This window comes from Camelus bactrianus, chromosome 17, assembly GCF_048773025.1.
Source record: "Camelus bactrianus isolate YW-2024 breed Bactrian camel chromosome 17, ASM4877302v1, whole genome shotgun sequence".
NCBI classification, from domain to species: Eukaryota; Metazoa; Chordata; class Mammalia; order Artiodactyla; family Camelidae; genus Camelus; species Camelus bactrianus.
The window spans coordinates 32,593,149-32,617,018 of record NC_133555.1 but is presented as its reverse complement, the minus strand read 5'-3'; the positions used below and the strand labels follow the sequence as shown (position 1 = coordinate 32,617,018).

General features: G+C 39.2%; 1 protein-coding gene and 1 pseudogene across 6 annotated transcripts in view; one reads left to right on the top strand and one right to left on the bottom strand.

Annotated features, from left to right (window-relative positions):
- Positions 1-23,870, top strand: part of RAD54L2 (RAD54 like 2) — a 106,907-nt gene that overhangs the window by 36,687 nt on the left and 46,350 nt on the right. For all 6 annotated transcript variants that reach the window (XM_074344794.1, XM_074344793.1, XM_074344796.1 and 3 more), the window contains one exon: positions 15,791-15,986. In XM_074344794.1, coding sequence (XP_074200895.1) covers positions 15,845-15,986 — 142 coding nt within the window. In that variant the 5' untranslated portion in view covers positions 15,791-15,844. The remainder of the gene's footprint in view (positions 1-15,790; positions 15,987-23,870) is intronic.
- On the bottom strand, positions 18,609-18,709 carry LOC123612581 (U6 spliceosomal RNA; annotated as a pseudogene).

Here is a 23,870-nt window from a genome sequence, read left to right as displayed (position 1 = left end):
GGCCTTTCCTCTGGATTTTTATTTTTATTTTTTTATTTTTTGGCCTCTGGATTTTTAACTGGCTGTTTCTTGCCTCCTCTTATTCCATCTTACACATTTCTTCCAGCAAATATTTCATCCAGACCATGTTTTGAATACTTACAATGTGCTAAATACTGAACTGTCTGTCTTCATAGTACAGTTTGCATTTATATTCATTCACCACATCATTCCCTTAATAATCCTTGAAAGTAGAGGGTACCTCCATTTTACAGGTAAGGAAACTGTGGCCCGGAGAGATTGACTTGCCCAAGGTCACACTGAAGAGTGATTTGGGATTTCAGTTTTGAGACTGCATATACCTATGCTTTTATTCAACATTTTATGCTGCAGAGTGACCTTTATAGAAGACAGATCTGATCATGTCATTTTGATCTTCCTTGTAGGATAAAATCCAGTCTCTTTAGTATATTCAGGGTGTTCCATGATCTTGGCCCTGTTGCTTCTCCAGGCTTATTTTGTACTCTTCCCCCGTACTTGCTACTTTATGCTCCAGTAAGACAACCTTCTTGGATTTCTTTAAACACATTCTGCTCTTTCTTGTCTCTCAGTTATGTTCATAGAATTCCATATCTTTGAACTCTTCCCTCTTCCCACCTCTTTTCCATTCATCTCCAGCAATCCCAGCCCCAATATTACCTAACTCTGTCCAACTCTTTCTTCAGAACTCTTTGGGCCTCATTCCTCTTAATGCTTGATCTGCCTGACCTGTGCCTGCTCTTTATCTTTTTGTCCCTAGTAGATGGTAGTTGTTTAGTAAGTTTTTCTTGAGCTGGGCAGAATCTCTGGAGATGTGACTCTCTAAAAAGACATTCTAGAGACCACCAAAGAATCCACAATGGTTAGCTGTTTTGTCAGTTTTAGTAAGTTGGAATAGGTAGGGGTCAATTTCTGGCATGATGGATTGTAACCATTTTCTGATTTTGGCACTTGGATGTATTAGAACTATCTTTGTGGAACCATCTTTATCCTCCTTTTTAAATTGGACCTCTATTGCTATTTACTGTTCTTTGTTGGCTAGTACCCTTCCTAGAGGGACAAATCCTTGGGGAATGGCTTTGGTGTCATATAGTGTATGAACTTTCCAAGTGTTGATTCTCAGTCATTATCACTTCTGTTCTTTCTCTGAAGCTTCATAGAGCAGCCTGATTCAAGATCTCAGGGCCTCTTTATGTCAGGGTACAGAGAATATGCATTTTAGAGAAAGAACCTCTTGATTTGTAAGTCATGGTCTTCATACATCCCCACTCCCCAACCCCCTAATGTGTTTGTCAGAAATCACCAGTCAGCAATTTGAATGCAGACTACCACAGCATTTGCTTCATCATTTTGCTGAGAAGGGTTTATTCCTTTTTAACTCTTTTCTGTGTGTAAGCATTTGGTAGTATCTTTAGTGAGTTTTAACTGATTGTTAAGTCTGCAGATAATGAAATTGACTTTCCCTGACATTGGAAAAGGCCCAGGTGCAGGAGGATTAGTTACTAGGTGGTAGAAGCTTGTCCTGTACAGATCATGATGTCTTTTCCTTCACCGAAGTTTTCTCTCAAATAATTCTCTAAACATGCTGTGGTTATTTTAAAATCTTCCTTAAAAAAAGTTACTTTCTGTTAAGTTTAGGGGCAGCCCAGAGGGTGACAGCTTTTGGAAAACAAAATTAAGTAGTTGATTCAGCTACTAATGGACTCTTCAGGGTTTCAAGTCAGCTGGCTACGCCATCTTTATCCCATTGTTAACGTGTTGTATAGATATAGCCTTCTGAAGTGTTTGAAACTGCTGCCAGGGCCTAGTAAGATCTGAGGAAATCCACAAGCTAAAAGTATCTTGAAGCAATTTGTCTGGTTGACTTACAAAGGAAAACAACAAATGCCCACTCTGGGCCACAGTTAGCAGAATATAATAGGTTTGGGGTCCTCCATTAGATGTAACTGAAAATGTGAAATTTGTTATGTAGGATGCCTAATCAAAAATAAGCATAGAGTGAGGAGTCAGAAGTAGAGGGACTAGGTCAGAGGTATGAGAGGGGCTCTTGGAGTCTGCTCTTTCCTTTAACCCTCTGAAGAAGAGGCTGATTAACATTATTAGGATTCAGTAAAACATAGACACTGGCTTCTTGGGTAAACCAGATCTAGCCTATTGAAGAAACTAGCCCAGATGTGATGTTATAATAGATGGAAAAAAGAGTTAAAAGGAGACAGTCACAGCTTTGTGGGAGTGTGTGGCTCATGTTGTTTGTATGTTTATAATAGGATGTTAAGCAACAGCATTTCATTTGATTTCCTTTTTACAAGTTCAAATGAAGGAAGCTTTATTCTTTACCATTTTGTTGATGACAGTGGAGGGTGTGGGGCACTTGAAGGCAATGTCTAGAGATGAGAACGAGGAGGATTCTTCACTCCTGTACGCTACTCATTCTAATTGCCAATCTCAGATGCTTAGGAAGCCTACATAAGTTGCCAGGATTGAGCTTCACAAAAATGTGTAATGATGGGACCTCTTCAGCTTCTCAGATTCTTTTCTGTTGAGATCTAGATCTTTTGTCTTTAGAGTTGCTTAACATCAGTGTTCATGGGCCCCATTTCCCTTGTTTTTAAGGAAAAGAGGCTTTGAGGCAACAGCACTCTCAGTTTCCTGGGCAGGTGACTGGCCTTCCCCAGGAGTAGTGCCCTTGTCCAGCACAGGCTGCCAAGCAGAGGAGAGCCTGATGTCCTTCTGTTGCATCCCTGCAAGAATGTTCTTCCTTCACAATATAGATATATTTTTAAGAGTCTGACCCTATTGGCTCTTGCTTTTATATGATTAATCCCTCCTGTGTTTATACTTTTGAATTGTGAGTTCATCTTCAGTAAGGCTTTATATGTGGGAATCTTATGTGGTCCAGGTTGAGGTATATCCCAGAGATGTTTTACTTTTGTTTCAAGGCAGTTAGGATGTATCACTTGCTTGGGACCACTTTAATTTTGGTTAATTTCTTGGACCATGTAGGTAAGTATGTATTTCAACCTCAAATTGGCTTGAGGGCATACTCTTGGTTACAGACTCCCATTGGATCTCTTTTTTCTCTCCTCCAACCTAGGTTAACTCAAGATTTTATGTTGTCTTCTTTGTTGGTGGTTAGATTTTTTTCTAGTCCACTCTTTCCTGAGAGTATAACTCTTCAAGATCTTGGCTTTATGTAGAGATCATAATCCTCTTTTAGCTTCTTTGAGCCCAAGGCATTGTCTTTTATCTCCCCTCCATTTCCCCCACCACCCCACCTCGCTGCAAGATTGATAGCCTTCTCTTCCCCTAGGACTGCTGTAGCGTCAGCTCTCAAGAGTATTTGTGTTTTCAGTTTGCCTTTCCTTTGTGGTCCTTGGGGAGTTCTGTTACTTTTGTGTGTCTGTGAAAACAGCTGTACATTTAGAATGGATGCTTATTAGAAGTTTACCCATATTTTTAAGTGTTTTGCAGTGACAGAATTTGCAGGCTCTTCCCCTCTGCCAAGGGGCCAAGCAGGAAGTCCTTGTCCAACTTGGTAGATGTACCTTGTCCATTGTGGTACTATCTTACTGGTTTCCACCAGATAGTTCCTAGAGCTGTTGACCTGAAATCTTCCTCTGATGCTGTCCTGCCTTCATGACTGTGCTATACCCAGTATTCAAGTACTCACTCCCAGTTCATAATTTCTTTGTGAATCATTTTATAGACTTTTGCTGTAATAGTGGAGTCAATGGGGAAGCTATCAAATGACACACTTAATCTTGGTTTGTGTTCATTCCAAAATTTAAAATGGAGTGTATTTCATAGTTTTTGGTCAAGATAACAGCAGCGCTAAATGCATTTGTAAGACTACATGGATTCTTTCTATCCTTTTATGTGAGTGGCATTTTTTAGAAGCCTGTCAAAGTTCAAAATCTGTAATTATTCTTAAAATTTCAGTATTTTATTTATTGTAAAGAGTAAAATATAATTTGTATAATACTAATATCAAATCAAAAATCTAAGTAGAGGCCTGCCTAGTATGTCATATCCAAGTTGGTACAAAAATAACTTAATAATATGATCTTCATTAAGAGCAGAACTATCTTTAAATGGGGACATTTGAATGTGAAGAGGCCCACCTGTCAAAATTGTTTGTTATGGAAGTCAGTGGTTTTTGTTTTTAGTTAGTGGAAGAGATGATGAGGAGATCCTGGAAATAGCTGTGATGTGGGGTGTTCAGTAGTTATTAGCATGGCAAAGTGCCAGCCTCTAGCCCTGGGTTTGTAATGCTCTGCAGATGCCTCCATTGCCTTAGCTGGGCCTTTTGTTCAGCTTCTGTTATGTAACAGTGAGGTGCATGCTTCATTCTTGCTTGCTGTGGTGAGCAGGAGGGAGGATTAGCTTCTCATCCTGTCGTTTTTCTATCACTCACTTCCCTTCTCTTTTTTGGGCATTTTTATTTTGGCTGCAGTGCTGGGGCATGTCCATTTGAGAATAGGTCACAAAAATATTTAATAACTGCTTGTTGACTGAATGACCAGAAGATTGGAACTATATAAACCTTCTTTCCCAAATGTGGGCCTAGAGTCTCTATCCTTGAGATTTGGCAGTTGTCTCTAGGTGTTCCTCTTTTATGCTTCAGTTTTAGTTAACTAGATTGTTCTTGGACGGTGGTTGCCCACTGTTGTAAGTTGGCATAGTAAGTGTGGATGAGGTAGAGGTGTGGGGTTTAATTCCAGGATACAGCCTCACCCTGGTTGGAGAGAAACCATGCAGCCCCAGACTATACCATTAAATGCACTAGGGTGAATGAGTATTCTTAGGCACCAAGGGACCAAGTGAAAGAGTGTAGATGTGTTTAGGGCAGATAATGAGGGGAGAAAAAGCATTGTAAATTTCCAACTGAGACAACAATGCCATTTTTCATTTTTATGTTAGGGATATAGTTTTAAATTATGATTAGATTTGATTTGGTATTTGGTATTTATTCAAATGCTGCAGACTTCCTTGGTGTCCAAAAATGACATTTTTGTTGTTTCTGTTTTGGAGTCAGGTAGTCTTATGGCTTCTTGCTCTATGTCTGAGTTTTCTTCTTTGAGACATATGTTTATATCACCCCTCACAGTGGCCAGGACAGTGTCTTTATCATAGAAAATACCTAAGCTTTGGACTGAATAAATTGCTAGCCTTTCTCTTTGACCATTCTTTCTCCAAATAACTGTCAGCCACCTTTTCCCTTAAAATGTTTCCTCAAGCTTTTAGTTCATCTCAGCTCTTGCCCTTTATCCCCACTATCATAACAATTTCTCGTAGCCATAACGGCCCTGTGTGAATTATTTATTTTCTACATTATATCACTTCCCACTTGGTATGATGAAGTTTGGCCTTGTCTCTATAGAATAGCATCTTTATCTGAAGAGTGATGGGAGGTACATGACTTGGTGTGCACATGCACACAGGCCATGTTCATCTTTGACAGATGGCCCTTCTTCCCAAGGGTTAGCATTCATTATTTTCTGCCTACAGAAATGAGGTTTTCCTGAAGGTTCTCCTCTTACTTGCAAAATCTATAGCTTGAGTTTTGTCCAGACAGTATATGCTTTCCCCCAGAGACTTTATAGGAGTTTTAATTTGAAAAAAGATGCCTTTTTTCTATATAGGCTTTATGTCAGGTGCACACTTTCTTTCCTGCTTATATTTGCTGATATTCAGATGTCACTGTTTTCTTCAGTATTTTTGTCCAGTTCTAGACTAGAGAGAGACCGATAGCACAAGCTGCTAGACATTAAGTTAACTCTGATTGGTTCAGTAGTATGAATCTTAAACTACTTACTTCCACATTGCTGAAGAGTGAGTGTGTGTGTGTGTGCATGCGTGCGCGCACACCTAAGAACTTAAGAATGGGACACAGGTTAAATAACTTTGGCCATAAAGTAACAGTGAAACACATAATCTAGATCGATTACATAAGTCCCCTTAGAAGACTGTTAATAACTGGGCCACATCTACACCAAGAAGGAGGGAGGGCAAGCTAATGAGTCTAATTTCTACCTGCCAGGGGGGTGCTATTTGTTTATGACATTGATTAAACCTGGAGCCCTCAAGAGGGAACTCAAGTGAGATTTGCCTTAGAGATGGTTCCAGTTCCTGCTGGGCTCAGGGGAAGAGGGAGGGAAGCCTACCCCCTAGTAAGAGGACATCCTCTCTGTTTATGAGGATGCTGGGAGGCTTAATTAGCCTTTTTAACCTGAAGTTATTGTGTCTTAAAGGAAAGGAAGTTTGTTACTAATTTGTTACTAATTAACTAGAGAGAATAGTTAGCTAGGTAATCTTTCAAAACTGTACTTTGAAATGGGATATTTTTGTACTTGTTAAGTATTTAAATCTTTGAAGAACCAGGAACAGATAATTTTATTCTCCTCCTTGTTAACATCTTTTAGAAGGTTTTTTATTTATTCTTACCTCTAAATACTTGATTGTGTATATCCTAAAATATTTTTCTTTTTGGTTATATTTCAGTTTAAAAATAGATTTTTTACACTAGCATACAATAAAATTATTTTGAGTGCATTTGTCTATAAATTTGAAGATACTGTATAGATTTATGTAACCACCATCACACTCAGGATTCAGAACAGTCCCATTACTCCCAGGAAAGAGCTGCTTCCTGCTATTCCAGAAAAGTCCCCCCACCCCAACCCACGGATCTGTTCTCCATCCCTATAGTTTTGTCTTTTGGAGAATGACAAATAGAATCAAGCCATGTGTAACTTTTTGAGACCGACTTCTTTCAGTCAGCATGGCGCCTTTTAAGAGTCATCCAAGACATTGTATACACTAGTAATTTTTTCTTTTTCATGTTGGTTAGTAGTTGGTTGTGAATGTTCCACAGTTTGTTATTCATTCATCAGTTAAAGGACTTTTGGGTGGTTTCTAATTTTCAGTGATTATGAACAGAACTGCTATAGATGTTCACATACAGATTTTTGTGTGAATATAAATTTTCATTTCTCTAGGCAAAATATTTAAGAGTGGATATTAAATGTATGTTTTAGTTTATAAGAAACTTCCAAACTGTTTTCTAGAGTGGTTTTAACGTTTTGTGCTCCCAGTAGCAGTGGAGGAGAGGTCCAGCTTCTCTGTATCCTTGTCAGCACTTGGCATTATCAGAAATTTTTATTTTATTTAAATTTTATTTTAGCCATTCTAATAGGTGTGTAGTTAAAATATGTTTCTTACATAAGCACAAAACAGTTCTCAAAATCAGGAAATATAATATTGATACAATACTATTATCTAATTCATAGTCCTGACAATTGCATCAGCTATTATCCTCAGTACAGGCTTTTAGGGCTATTGTCTTCTCTGGGTCCAGGATCCAATTCAGAATCTCACATTGCATTTAGTCTCCTCTAATCTGAAATGTTCCGTAGAGAATTATTTTACATACATGTTGGGATATACACAGTCCCAGGATTCTTCCAATTCTCATTCTGATCCTGGCTTCCTCCTGCAATCTAGAAAAAGCTGATGCCACCTTGAGAGGAAAAGGATTGTGTTTGAATAGAACTCAGTATAATTCAGTTCTTCCGTGTTTACCAGCTGCTAATAGTTTTGGTTGTCTAATGGAGTGTGTTGGCCAAGGGAGGGGTGGTATCTAAAAGACAGGTGATGGCTAGACCCTTTACATATTTTGAATTGCTTAAATCACTAAATAATTCTCCTTGGTTCTGCTAGTTTTCTCCTAGTTCTCATAATCAGTTTTTATTATGCATTGAAAATATGGAAAACAGTATTGGAAACAGATTTGGTGTATCTGTGGTTCTTTTCTTCCTTTGCGATTTGAGGGGGTGAACCCACTATGGACTCTCATTCCATGTATCATTTAGTAACTAATTTAAGTCAACTGGAAATTTAGTAGTTTAAAGGCACATTTAGTAGTTTAAAGGCACAGGTTACCTGTTGCGTTGAAGTATATGACACTATTTTTGCACATGAGAAGTCAAGAAATAATAGATTGTTAAATTTTCTCTTGTACTTTACAGATACGAATTTTCCCTGTGATTTTGTCACTTAAATCCTTGTGGCACTGGGATGTTTTTCAGCACGAAATACAAATTCTCTGACTCTCTACTAACTGGATGTTCAACAATTCAACTCTGACACTAAGTACTCAGAATTAGTGCAGACTATACAGATTAAAGACTCAGTCCCACACGACTGCGCCTGCTTCAGATGCTAGTCAGCAGTTCTTGACTACTCATACTTCTGACAGACTGACTATAAATCAGGGGTTCTTATGAGTCCCTTTAGGTTCAAAAGTTTGCAAGAATGACTCACGGAACTCAGGAACATACTTAGGTTTACTGGTTTATTTTAAAGGATACAACTGAAGACTAGCCAAATGGAAGAGATGCATAGGGCAATGTATGGGGGAGGGGGGATTATTGTGGCGCTTCAGTGCCCTTTCTAGGTGCCACCCTCCCAGCACCTTGATGTGTTCACTGACCCAGAAGCCCTCTGAAGCTCAGTGTTCAGGAATTTTTGTACAACTTAATCTCCAGCTCCCTGCCCCCATCTTGGGTGTTGGTAGATACGACTGAAAGTTCCAGCCCTCTAGTCATTTGGTCTTACTGGTGACCAGTCCCATCCTGAGGCTTTCTAGGGACCACACCCTGAGTCACTTCATTAACATAAATTCAGGTGTGGTCAAAAGGGGCTTGACATGAATAACAAAAGACATTCCTATCACTCAGAAAAGTCCAGGGGCTTGGGGAGCTCTGTGCCAGGAACCAGGGGCAAAGACCAAAATGTATTTTTGTATTGTGCTACAGGCACCATAATTGGTCTGCACCTGACTGGCATTACCGTTCATTTTAGAACTATGAGAAATGGAGCCAGAGGAATTTACCTATGTCATTAAGGAGCTAAGTGCACAGAGTGCCCAAGTCACTGACAAAGCCAAAGTGAAAAACTTGAGTAACCATAGAAATGCATTTGTATTAGTATATTATATTTTCCCTGTAGAATATTTTGAAAATATGAATATATATCATAAAATAGTAATCATCCATGAAAACTTTTATTTATAGTAGATACCAATTTAGGAAAGACCACAGTATACAACCTGTATATCATGTAGGTATAGCTATTTTAAAAGAAATGGTGATTGATAATCTAAAGTGATCAGCATCAATTCAGAAAATTAGTGATTATTGTGTTACAGAAGAATTCATGTAAGGTCCCTGCTATAGTCTTATTTTTTTAAAGCTTTGGTTTGTTGAAATGCTACCTGCATAGAACTTTTCAGGATTGTGTCTAGTGGGTAGGTTGACTAGATACAGGGAAGTCTTTACTAATGTACATGTTGAATGTTTGCAGGTCTGTGAAGGGTAAACCATCCCTTCTGCACAGCTTGTACTTGTCTGGGTTTGAAGGCTCCCACACTGAGTTCCATGGCTTTATGATTGGCAGAACTCTTAGGAGAGGGAGGAGCCTCAGAGAGTTTAAGGAAGAGATTGGTGAGGGAAGTTGAGATGGTTGTGATGGGGGATTTGGAGGTATGGGACACTGAGCATGCTTGGCTTGCCAAGCCTCTTCAATCTCACCATCTGGTAGATAAACCTGACCTGCCTTTAAGCTGATATGGACTCAGGGTTGGCTTAGGCTCCAGGAAGCCTGGGGAAGGTGGGCCATCCATGCCTCTGCCAAGCGGGCCCTTATCTTTGTAATCCGCAAGAAGTTAGAGCTGCGTGGAAAGAAATAACAGGGCTCACAAGTTGAATGGTAACATATTTAGCCAGAATTGCTTTTATTCTTGCCGTTTTACTTTTTTTTAACCACCCCTCAGATTACGCTGATCTGATGTTTTAACATATGTGGTAGGGTGTGTGTATGTGTGTGTGTGTGTGTGTGTGTGTGTGTGTGTGTAATTTTTTTCAGAGCTCAGATTTCTCTGGGGAGCAGTGGCTATTTCACATAGGCTTCTCATGGCCAAATCTGTCATCACGGCTTTAGCTTGTGTTTCCCAACTTGAATGCTTGTGTTTTTTCTCTCTCTCACCCCTCCCCAAATCTTTCCTCCCTCTCCATCCACTTGCCCCTCCTTTTTTTTTTTTTTCCAGCTGAGTCCATAGAGAATGAAATGAATCTTTAATTTGCTCCCCTCAGCAGTAGCCTTTGAGCTTTACTCCTACTTATTCAAAACTCCTGGGACTGACTCTGCAGGGATGTGTTGTTCAGTGACCTCTTAGATGAAGGGCCTAAGCCAGGGGAGCTTTGGAGGGGCAGGCATACGGAACCTCAGCCCTTGGCCATTTTGAAGGGGGTGTGGATAGCAGAGATTCAGTGGTAAAGTCATTTTAAGTCAAATTATCATTTGACTTTGCAGATGTAGTATTTTTAAAAAATATATTTTTATGGACGTGTAGTCAGTTTACAATGTGTCAATTTCTGGTGTATAGCACAATACTTCGGTCATATAGGAACATATATTTGTTTTCATATTCTCTTTCACTATGTTACTACAACATATTGAATATAGTTCTCTGTGCTATACCATATAAACTTGGTTGTTTATCTGGTTTTGCAAATGTAGTATTAACTTCATTCAGAAAGTTTGCCTTTGATGGTTAATTAGTTATAAAAAAAAACCCCCTGTGTATATCATTTATATATCAAATTAATTTTGTAGCTTTTTATTTAAATATAGTATGGAACTACTCAGATATTTTATACTTGTGATACCTGAAAATTTGGGCAGAAGACAAATAGATCTTAGAGTCTTATTGTCTTAGAATAGCAGTTCTCAAATGTTTTGGTCTTAGGGCCCTTTTATACTCTTAAAAATTGTTGAAGACCCCAAAGAACTTTTGTATATATGGGTTACATTAGTCAATATTTGCTGTGTTAGAAATTAAAACTGAGAAATTAAAAAAATTCATTTAAAAAAATAAAATAATTATATATTAACATAAGTAACTTTTTTAATGAAAAATAAGTAATCTGCCCTCTTAGTGCAGCAGGCAGCGTCTCAGTCTTCTAAATGAAAAATAACTATATTTTCCAAAACAAAAGAAATTAGGCAGAATTGTTTTACATATTTGAAAATTTGAAAATGTCTGTTTGAATAGAGACAGCTGAATTCTCAGCTCTGGTTGTGCATTTAGTCTGTTGTGACATTGTTTTATTGCTGGCTTATTATATTGTTGAAGTACATGAAGAATGTAGTTGAAAAAGGGAGGAGTGTTTTAACAGCCTTTTCAGATAATTGTGGGCACTCTTTGGTACTATATCAAAACTCTGAAAAGTAGTAGTTTCTTAAAGATTAATTATAATAAAGACTTTGAAAATGTATCAGGGAACTTTTTGTATTCTGTTACATTAAAATCCATTGGTCTATCTTGCACTTTGAGTGGCTCTTTAACCTGTGCATGATTCTGACTTTTTGGCTCCCTTGAAAGGATCTTGAGGACCCTCCGGGGTTCCTGGACTACCCTTTAAGAACTGCTGTCAGAGAAATTGGAAGGGATCTTGAAGATGAACTCAGGCCCATCTCTCCCCTAGGCTGGAAAAAGAGCCTCAGTGGAAGCTGAGGGAGAATCAATCTGCCTAAGGTCATGCAGCTGGTTTCCTGTAGACTGGGGCTAGAATTTAGGTTATTTGACTGCTTCTTTAAATATGGCTCCAGTGCCTCTGCTGTGCTTGGTGCTGAGTTTCTAGGCCTGGCCTCACTCACTGCATTGCCTTTTGGGAGAGTTGTCTCCTGTGGCTCTTCTCTCTGGAGTCTTGAATCTATTTGTTCATCTTTCCTTCCTTATTTTGTCTTAAGTTCCTAATTGCCAAAAATCTTACTAGATTTACAAACAAAATATTTTGAGCTCTGTCAGTTTAGTTCTGTGGCTGCTTTGTGTGTGTTCAATGTGTTTTCCAGTAACTGAAAGATAATCAAAAGACATTTGGGCTACCTGGAAGTTTAAAGTATACGTCATCTTTGTCTTGCACGGGAAAGGTGTTTTGAAATAACTTTAGAGATCCACAGTAGCTCTCTCACAGCAGACTGGAAGAATCCTGTGGGTACTTAGTGAGTAATTGTTTTTCTTTAAATTATATAAATTATTTGACCAATGGGTTTCTTTGAAGGGGCGTTGCTTAAAATTTTGGCCTGAATATTATCATGCTCTGAAGACTTTTCTCCTCTTGTAAATGTATAAATGCATGGGTTTTTATTTATATTCTTAATGGGAAAAAAGTATGAGTGGCACTTGCTGTTGAGTTGCTTTGAGATCATTTGAGGAAATTTAACATTACTCAAAGTCACCAAAATTAATGAGGACATGGTAGTTTGGAATTGGTTATTTTATATCAAAGGCAGGATCAAGATGCTGCTGAGGACCACAAAGACATCTCTAAAACTGCACTGGCTGCCCTGCGGTGGTGAAGCAGTATGTGCTTGCAGTTTTATGCTTTCATTGTGGGCTCTCCAAACGTGGTCTGCTTTGTGAACAAAGGCTTTGAGTGTATGTACATGTGTGTATGTCTCTCTGTCTGTCTTTGTATGTTTAATTTCCTCTTGTGTGTTCTCCCTGCCAGGAGTATGTCTAAGGGCTGTGCCCACATGATTAATTCTGCTGATTCTTGGCCAGGCAACACTCTATAGACAGGCATCATTGTCTTTGAATTTAGGAGGGCGGAAGAACTTCTTCCTTCACTCTCAAGATTGCTGTGAGGGGCTCGACTGGGATTGGTTGTATGTTTCTTCATAATTATAGCCTCCTTTTAGCAAACCCAATATATTAAACTGTAGATATTAACATGTTACTTAGGAATTGAATATTTGTCTTTCAGATTGGTTCTCTTTGGAGTTCCTTTAAATAGTTCTCTATTTTCATTAAAATAGACTTTGATTACCAGAATTTGCTGTGTAGGAGTATTGGTCCTTATTAAGGTGCGGCACATCCATAATCACTCTCCTGGTTTCTGTGTCTTAGAAGCTGAGCTCCTCTTCGCTAGAGATTGAAGCAGTGTTTCACATGGGATAAGGAGCAAATGGGGAGATGCATTTTTTTTCTTACCAACTTTTTTCTCATGTCTGTCTAACATTTCTACTTAGAGCTAATTTCTTGACTTAGGTCTGCCTTCCCTGTGTTCTGAAAGGCTGTGCCCACATAGAAGTGCCTGTCTGTGTATGTGGAGCCTCTTACAGTGTAACTGACTGCTGCTTCCCCTCAAGGTTGGCTTTTTTTTTTTTTTTAAGGTGATCAATAATAGCAAAATCTGTCCCTTAAGTAATTGGTATGGTTCTAAAGAGCTGAGAAAAGAATTCATTGTGTCATCTCTTTAAAGAAATTTCATGGCTTGTGGAAGACAGACAAAGAGAAATACCACATTTGGTGGGAGTTAAGAAATCTATTACTTTCCAGTTTCTTCTCTGTTATAGACATCTGATGACCTGAGTGCTATGTTAAAGTGTCCTCTGTTTTTAAAATGTTTTGAGAAGAGGACTGGACCAATGTCTTTCATATTCTAGTAATATGTGTGGCTGTTGGATGTTTGATGTTTACTTCTCTCAGGAGCTAGGGGCTGAGATTGTTTTGAAGATGTTTTTTAACTGGGGTTTACAGGAGGCTTTTCACTGTTATTGCTTACCTCTGAGTGATTGTCATTCTTCCACCACCACACAATTTCTTCTCTAAAATGACAAGCATTCAGTTACCTAAATGTACTTGCTAATTAAAAATTGTTCTCTAAAAGCTACTCCATAATCAGCCATGCACACTGTAAGCAAAACACTTACCTCAAGCAGTCTAGGATGAAACAAGGGGATTATGCTGATTATGAACATTGACTTCTAAGTACAGAGTAGTTGCTGATAAATTATCATTATACTAATGTTCAGAAATAAATTTCACTTCTAAACCCCTCTGATGTTTAATTTTAATTGATTTACTACTTCCTTTCTAAAGCCTGATGAATTAAAGACATAGGATTCTCTGAACATTGGTTATATTCATGTGTGTTTGTAGATCACTTTTCTTCTCTTTGTACCTAAATGCCCTTTATAAATGTTTTTGAAAGTGTTCTATTAGTGCAAAAATTTAAATTTTATAACTAAATCATTTCACAGCTATTCTTTGATTTGGTTGTCCGGAGAAGCTAAGTGTGATGCATTGGGACACACACTCATAATTCCTGTCATTTTTAACTGAGCAGTCTTAAACTTAACAGTTTTCTAACACTCTAAATGATCCAGTTTGCTTGTTTTGTTTCTGTTCAGGAGAACATAGACATTCTTTTTCAAATTGTGTCTGGACCTTAATAAAAGATTCCAGTTCTGGAATAGTATTTGTGTTGAATAATTAGAGACTTATGTTTCCCTTTTTTTTTTTTTTAATTTTAATTTTGGGAGATGGGAGGAATGACCTAATTGTTGTTGTGGTTGTCAACAGCAGTTTGTCTTATAAAAGATTATTTATCTTGTGCCTCCCTCCCCCATATTTTATTATAAAAAATTTGAAATACATGAAAAATCAAAATAATTAGTGAATCTCATGTTAATATTTTGCTATATTTGCTTTATCACAGAGCAACCATCTAGCTTTCTCTTTTTCTTGTTTTTTCTTTCCTCTCAAGAAATTACCTTTAATAGCTAATAGTAAAGTGGAGAGAGAGAAACAGACAGACATGCACTGTGCCTGACACATAGTAGACATGATAGAGCAGGTTGGCAAAAGAGGGAGTGAATGCAAATGAATGAATGATTTGGATAGAACATGCTGCTAGCTCTAGGATACAGAGAAACAATTCCCAGCTAAATCCCTGCCCATAGGGGCCTACTGCTGGGTCAGGAGTTGAGAAACAGAAGGCAGCAAATCACTTTGCCAGGTAGCTCATGTAAAGCCTTCGGTGAAGGTCAGCATGGTCAGCATGGCTACTAGAGTTCAGAAGGCTGTGGCAGTTGACAGAGGCTTCTTGGAAAAAAAATGGAGCTGGAACTGGGCCAAGAAGTGTGGCAGAGCCTGAAAGCAGTGATGTTGGCACAAGGATATTCTGAGCTATGGGAAACCTGAGGCTCCCTACATGCTTTGGAGGAGTGACAGTGTGGTGACTAGCCAGTTGCCCACTGGAAGCTCTTCATTCAGATGATTGGAAAGTGGACCATCTTCCTTGCAGTGCTCCAAGGCAGGGTCCACTCCTTATCCCATGTGCACTCCCAGTTACTCCCACTCTAGGGCTCTGCCTTTGCTGCCCAGTCTGCCTGGACACACCACTTCCAGATGTCTGTGTGACTCTTCTTCTGGCCTCTGCTCAGTGGGGGGCCCACCACCCTAACATAAAATAGTAGCTCCTTCTGGCACACACCAGCCTCCTAGCATCCCCTAACATGCTTTTTTCTCTTTCCTACTCTGTCCCCAAAGCCTAGCACAGTGCCTGTGACTATATATCTGTATTTGTTTATGTGTATATATAAATAGAGAGAGAGTTGGTGCTCAGGAAACAGTTGATGCATGAGGGAATGAACAAATGGGAATTCTGAGGTGTATAGTGTGTTTGGACAAGAAAATATCTTAAAGTGACCAAACAAGCAGCTAAGAGAAGCTTGAGCTGGGCAGAGAAACACCAAAATATGTTTTGGGGCCAGTGCACTTTGGAGGAAGTTTGGGAATTTGGTATGATTAGCTGGCCTGCTTAGAAAAGCTCCAGGGAATTCACCCTTGACATTTTCTACTTGAAAAATTCATGCTCCTAAGTGAAGCCCTTGGTGATTCTGATGCCTCCTTTCCTCCTCCCAGGACCCCTGCAGTGGACCATGAGTCGGTAATGTCCACTGAGGACCTCTGGGAGCCATGTCAGACGAATCCGCCTCAGGGAGCGATCCAGACCTGGACCCAGATGTGGAGCTGGAGGATGCGGAAGAGGAGGAGGAGGAGGAGGAGGAGGTGGCAATGGAGGAGCATGGCAGGGATGATGAGGAAGACCTGCTGGATGGTGAGTAGCTCCAGTGAGTGACAGAGGTTGCTTTATCTTTCTTCTCATATAATTTTTCCTGAGAGAGCTTGGTGTTTGCAGTTGGATATCTTAGGTCATCTAAGACAAACACAGCAACAATGAACTCATGTGCTCCTTCCCAGGAAATGGATTGTTCCTCCTCTCCAGAAGCCTCACTTTAGTGCTGGAAGGACCTTTAGCATTCAGCTCATTTTTGACAGACGTGCAGACTTGGGTCCAAGGATTTGAGAGTGGAGCATACTTGTTCAAATCATGAAGGGAGTCAGTGGCAGAGTCCCTATGTTGAGACTTTGTGGTCTAGTGGTCTTGGACCCATAGATTCCTGTAATTTCCTTGCCTGTGATATGTTTGCTTTCTTTCTTAATTTGTGCTTTGAGGGAAGAAATTGATTGGTAATATTGTTGAGCAGAGATGAGAGGACAGTTAGAAGTAATAGCATGAATAAAGGTGAAGCAGAAGGGAAAGTATAGCATATGCTAGTGCATGATGAGCTATCTTACTTGGTATAGAATTGAACACATTAGGAGGACAGCCAGAGTGGAGTGATGGCCTCTGGTCAGATCATGAAGGAGTTTAGAATTTGTTTTATAGGCAGCACGGAATTGATAGAGGTTTTTACTGAGGAGCGTTCATTAGGCCTTTTATTTTAGGAATGTTATTCTAGCAGTATACAGCAGAAATGGCCTGTAGATAGGTAAAACCAGTTAGGTCTGTGCTAGAGCTTTATGGGAAGGGTTAATGAGGTTTTGAACTGTTTGAGTCAGTTAATCTGCACAGGAGGAATATATAGTAAGATTTGTTGCAGTGGAATTTATAGAACTTGATAACTTATTGGCTATGTGGGGCAGGTTGAAGATGGAGTATATAAAGCCTGGAAGGATGATGAAAGCTTTTCAAAGGTGGGAGGAACAAGATAGGGAGTGGTTGGGGGAGTTAAAGATATTTTTAGCTTTGCTGCATTAAGTTGGGGCATTATCTTCCCTTGATATTGACCTTTGAGTGTTGACTTATGAGATATTAGTCTGAGAACTGGCTGTGGTAGAACATGGAGGCTTTGACTACTGGGGGACAGCACCATGACTTCATCTTCAAAAAAGTGAGGAAGAAGATAGTACTTTCTGTTTATAACATGTTAGGGAACCTGTGGCATGTTGTGAGATGTTTTAGATTGGTGTTTCATTCCTGTTTTTTTTTTTTCCTCTGTTTTGGAATGGCAGGGAAGGTTGGATGTCAGCCCCTTTGGGGTCTGTCATTGTTAGAGGCAGAGATTCAAAACCTGCTTTCCTATGCAATGGTTTTTCTGGCTCAGTATTTTATTCTAGCTCAGCTTCAGGTTTAATCTCTTGCTGTAGATAAGGTACTTAGAAATATTCAGATGAAGGGAACTCCTAGAATAATCTAGGCTTTACAGAGAAAGTTTGTTCTCAGTTACTGCTTAATGTGTGTTCCAGTAGATGTGAAAGTATGGCATGGCTGATGCATGTGACAGTCTTTTATTTTCATGTTTGCAAAGAGGTTTTCCTGTATCTTGCTGGTTCATTGGCACATTTGTTTTCCTCAGTGTCGCTCAACTCTTTAAGCCTACAATAGATTCTTCCTTTCATGTCCTTGACAACTACAGGTGATAGAGTGTCTAGACCAAGGGATATTTCCAAGGGTCTTTCTGTCTGTAAAAATGGCAAAAATCCTAACTTAATTTACCCAATGTAGTTTCCTGTCCCCTTGCAGCAGGGGGACACATTGGAGAAACTTGGGCCTAAATATTCACCAAAGGTTGGAGGGTGGGGGAGATTCTGAGAACTTAATTTGTTCGCTCAACAAGAACTTCATGTAATTTTTATTAACATTCATCTGGATTAACAAATACAATTCCTGGTTTCACTCCCAAATTCCAGTTGTTTTCCAGGTGTACCATAATCTTAGTTAATAATGAGATTCTCCCTCCCCCTAGTGCTTCTTTTAAGCTAACCTTATTCTTATGGAATATTGGCAAAGAAAAGCCAGATGCCCCACTTCTTTTCCTCCAGTGTTTTTTACTTTGTTACCTGTGCTGATTTCTCTGGTATTTTCCTGGTTCTTCAGCAGGGGTACTGGGGCCACCACCACCCTTTTCTTCTGAGAGCCCTCTGCTCATCCAAGCTATTTGGCACATTTGAACAACCTCTTTTGGCTAAGAGAAGAGTAGGGTTTTTCTAAAGGAATTGTGCTGTAAAACAAACTGAAGCCCCAGACAGAAATTATGTACTTAAAACAAGTTACTGGTTATTCTAAGAATGATTGTTCACCAAAAGGTTTTATTTCCAAATTTGGTTCCTTAGGTTTTGGTAGGGATACTGGGATTTTATGGAGCTTCAGAATAAACATGACAAACTTTGTTAGAGTGTCAGTTTTATTGGAAAATTGGTGGAGTAGTGTCAGGGCTTGGGGGTTCAGTACTTTAACTGGTAAGGATGTAAAAGTTTCTGTTTTTGTAATGGAAATAAAGGCAGAGAAATCAGAATTCACATGAATTTTTAAAATAAAAATTTCTTCAAATAAATTTTATTTATTTATTTATTTATTTTTAAATTTTGATTGCAAAATGTCCCCCTTTTTTAAAGAAAAAATGTGGAATGCTTCCAAATTTGTGTCATCCTTGTGCAGGGACCATGCTAATCTCCGTATCGTTCCAATTTTGGTATATGCGCTGCCAAAGCAAACACTCAAATAAATTTTAGAATAGAGTTTGAATGCTTTGGAGGTGCCCTAAGAGCCCCAAAGAGACATTTTCTGCGGGAATTAAGGATTGCTCAGTGGAAAAGTTTGAGAAGCCCTTGTTTAAGTTGATCAATATTTGGACACAGAAAACTGACTTGATGGGCTCATACGTTCTTTAAAACTTATAGACCTTTTTTTCATTTTATTCTTGTCTCTTTTACATGGCATATCAGGGTACTAGGATCCTGGAATTGCAGCTAGAGATGGGCATGCTTAGTCTCTTCTGGAACCTGCTTCGTAGCTGTCTTGTTGACAGAAGGCTAGCTTCCTGTATGTGAACTTTGGTTGGGGGGTAGGTAATTAGGTTTGTTTGTTTGTTTGTTTGTTTAATGGAGGTACTAGGGATTGAACCCAGGATCTAGTGCATTCTAAGCATGTGCTCTACCCCTTGAGCTATACCCTCCCCCTGCTGTATATCAACTTTGGCCTCAGGCTGACCCCCTTCACCTTGGACCACTGGGTAGGGAAAGCTGGGTCTCTTACTCTCCTCCAGGGAGTTTAATTTTCGCTTTTTCTCTGACTGCCTTCTATTTGTTCTCTTTGCTTGCAATATAAAGAATCAGGGGTAAAGTGTTCTAGGCAGAGGACCAGGGCAAAGGCCCTGGAGTAGGAACAGCTTTGCTTGTTTAAAAATCAAGAAGGTGGAGGCCAGGGTGGCTGGAGTGTAGAAAGCAAAGGACACAGTGGTCTGGGGTGAGATAGACAGGGGTTTGAGCACGTAAGGCCAGCAATGGTGGTCTGAGATACATCTAGAACTCTGAGTTTATTTGCTTGAGTTCTAACAGCTGCTATTTTGAGTTCTGAACCTATCAGAAAATCGCAGCAGTCTGCAGAAAAAGTCATGCTCTTTGAGCAGTTGAAAGTGGAAGAAGTAAAGAGGAACCTCCAGAGTTTTGGAATAAGATCAGAGTGGGTGGCTTTTGTCTTGTAAAGAATTGCACTGGGAGTAGTTTCAGCAGTCTAATGGGAATCCTAGCCATTGTTTTTTCCCTCCTGTGGAAGCCCCCAGGGCCCTTCAAAAGGCAGCATAGGTTATGGAGGTTATAGTTTTCACCATTTATTATGGCCTTTCTGTCACACTAGACATCCCTATTTTGAGCTTAGATGTCTTCTTCTTCTAAGAACATTTATAAATAAATGTTATGAACCTTGCGATTGCTTAATAATCCTAGATCCTTCTTTAGAGAGTTTGGATAATATTTCAAAATCTATTATAATGCCAAACCAGTTGTTGACTTTGCTATCTAACAGTAACAATCTGATTATATGTGCTTATTAAACAAATTTTGGAAATATAGAACATTATAAAGAATACAAAAATCACCCATAATTCCATCAGCCAAAGATAGTAAGAGTACTGATATTTTGTTTTTCCAGTTATTTTGCTATGCAAATGTATATTTTTTAAAAACTGGGGAATCCCATTGTGTATCTTTTTTTTGCATGTGCCATGTAAGATTTTTCAAAATCAGAACTGTTTTGTAATTCCATGGCATTCCATTCATTTTTACTTTTCTAAGTTTTTACTCTTAAGAAATAAAAGTAAATAATCAGTTATAGCCAGAGGTTTGTTGAGGGAGGAGGGATGAGTCAGTAGAGCACAGAGGACTTTTAGGGCAGTGAAACTACTCTGTATGATACTATAGTGGCGGATACATGTTATTATATATTTGTCCAAACCCATAAAATGTACAACACGAAGAGTGAACCCTAATGTAAACTATGGACTTTGGATAATAATGATGTGTTAATGTAGGTTTAGCCATTATAACAAAGGTACCACTGTGGTGGGGAACTTTGATAATGGAGGAGGGCTATGCATATGTAGGGACAGGAAGTATATGGGAAATCTCTGTTTCTTCCTCTCGGTTTTGCTCTGAACCTAAAACTATGGAAATACCACTGCCTCCAGTCTTTAATGCAGTATTTTCAGCTTCCATTTATGATTCTTGCCTGAATCAGTTTTTAATATGGTAGGTGCAAAATGGTGATTTTTCTGATTCTATATTTCTTCTATATTCATTTGTATTTCTTGAGATAAAGATGAGCCTTCTCTCTCCACTTTACTTGGATTCCTTTTTTTAAGAAAGTCAGTGTGATAGAATCCACTCCTATGTTTGTTTTGATGCTCAAGTTGTCCCAGATTTGGCTAGTGGGAGCCCCTTCCAGCTGACTTCTGTTCCTTTGACATGTCCCTTACAATTTGGGGGGGGGGTTCCTTTTTTTTTCCTGGCACAAAAATATTTCTAGACATAGCTTGTATTTTCTCTGTTCCAATGCGGGAATTCTTGGTTTCTTTCAGAGGGGAATGCTATTTAGAAACCAAGATCTGGTGTGTACATGTGCTCATGACTACTGAGGTATCTTTGCTCATGATTACTCAGAAGCCTCTTTTGGTGGTCAGAGCTAGGAAATACATTTATTTTTAAATGATATATTCGTAACAGTCGTTCATAATTTTAATCCTTCTCCCATTCACTATCTGTATCTCCCTTCTCTCACAGTGACAACTGGTTCCCAGCAGCATCAATATATCTACTCATTTGCTCAGTCCTATAGTACATACAAAATAGTTTCAAATAGTTCCACTGCAAGCAATAAATCTAAGTAAATTTCAAAATTTTTTGGGGGGGTAGTTTTGTTTTTTCCTTTTTGCTATATCCTACTGAGGCTGTATAGTCAGAATTCTATACAGTTCAAAAGTTACTTGGATTTTCTTCTTTTTTTCCAGCTCTATTGAGGTTTAATTGTATGCTGTGTACATGAAACCATCATCAAAATCAAGGTGATGAGCATATCCATCACCTCTGAAAGTTTTCTTATGCCCCTTTGAAATCTCTCCCTCTCCTCCCTACCCTCTAACCCTGTCCCTAGGGAACCACTTATTTGCTTTGTGTCCTTACTAATTAGTTATATTTTCTAGACTTTTGTATAAATGGAGCCATATAGTACATTCATTCTCTTTCTCTTTCTGGGGGATTGGCTTCTTTCACTCAGCATTTTTTTTTGGCAGGGAAAGGTAATTAGGTTTTATTATTTATTTTTAGAAGAGGTACTGGGGATTGAACCCAGGGCTTCATGCATGCTAAGCATATGCTCTACCACTTGAGCTATACCCTCCTGCCTACTCAGCATAATTATTTTAAGATTCATCCATGTGTGTATATCAATTGTTCATTACTTTTCATTGCCAAGTAGTAGTCCATGGTATGGATATACCCCAATTTGTTTATTCCCTGGCTTCCCTGTTTTTTAATGGGGGGGGTGTTCTTTGTTGTTTTTATTACAAATAAAGCCACTGTGAACATTCATGCATAAGCTTTTGTATTGACACATTCTTTCATTTTGCTTGGATAATGGATTTGTCATCTCCATTGGCTGTCCAAGACATTGGGGACAATGGAATTGGATAGAACTAAGAATAGAACCTGGTGATGTTTTGCCAGACACCTCCCTTCAGATGAACCATTAACATTCAGTGAATAAGATTACTTATCTATCTGTGCGTCCAAGTGACTGTTCTCCAGCCCACAGACCACCATTTATATGGAAGACTACCATAGTAAACTTTGTCACATGCATTAGTTGAAATCAAGGTATTGTTAGAAAGGTACCTAATAGAGTCTGTTGGGGTCAAAGTTGCTTAAAAATCTATATATCCCATTAAGTATTAGTGCCTAAAAGAGTAGCAGGTCTCAAAGAGCGCATGGGGCATCAGGAGAGCAATACAGTGTAATGAGAATGACAAGGGAAAGGGATGCATTCAATCATTAAATAATATTTATTTATTGAGCAGCTACTCTTTTGCTAGGCGTTGGCATGGGCATTGGGAATATAGCAGGGAATAAAAATGCCTCTTCTATAAGAGTCTGGAAAAAAAATGCTTCTCCTCATGGGATTTTCATTTTAGTTAGGTAGAGACAGATGATAAATAAGTACATAAACCGTATGTCAGAGGTGTTAAGTGCTATGAAGAAAGGGGAACTAGGTGAAGTATGTATGTGGGGTGATGCTTCTTTATGTGGAGTGGTCAAGAAAGACTCCACTTGATTAGGTGACTTTGTATTGAGCCATGGAGGAAATGAGGGAGCTAGCTTGGTGACTGTCTAGGGAAAGAGCATTCCAGGCAGGTAGGATAGCAAGAGAAAAAATCCAAAGGTAGGAGCTTTTCTTTTGGTGTGTGGAGGGAACAGCAAGGAGCCAGGGTAGCTGAAGCAGAGTATACCAGGATGAGGGTGGTAGAGGAAAGACCTTGGGGTCAGACGATGGGAGACCTTACTCTGTGAGGTGGGAGCCATTGCAGGGTTTGAACAGATCACCCTGGCTGATACACAGGGAACAGGCTGTGAGAGAGATAAGGGCAAAAGCAAGGAGGCTAATTAGGAGGATATTGCAAAATTCCAGGCAGGAGGGATGGTGGCTTGGTGGAGGTGGTAGAATTAGTTGGATTCTGAATATGTTTTGAAGATAGAGCCAGTAGGATTTATTGATGAAATGGATATAGATTGTGTCAGAGATAGATTGTGTAAGAGGGTAGATAAGGATGAGTTCCAATGTTTTAATTGAACAATGTGAAGATGCCATTTTCTGAGCTTGGGAGAAGCACAGATTGGGGGCAGACAGGAGTTCAGTTTGGGAGACATGTTATGTTTGATGTGTCTTATGCCTCCAAGTTGAGATGTCCAGAGGGCAGTTAGACTATTGAGTTGAAGTTCAGAGAACTCTACATTGGAGATTTTTTAAAAGTGGAATATATCTGTGTATGAATGGTACTTATATCACAGGACAGGATGAGATTTGATTATTCCAGGAATAAGAGAAGTTAAAGAGAAGTGATCTGAGCGACTAAGCACTGGATAAGCAGAGGTGAGGAGGGAATGATGATGATCTAGGAAAGAACACTTGGAAGAAATGGCCACTGAAGAGTAGGAGACTCAAGAGAAAAGTGCTGTGGAAGCCGGCTAGAAAAAAATCATTTCAAAGAGGAAGTGATCAACTGTGTTAGTTAAAGTCTATCAGTAGTCATTGTAGTATGAGGACTAAGAATTGACCATTGGAGTTAGCAATGTGGGGGCCCTTGGGGCCCTCGGGGCCCTTTGTGCCCTT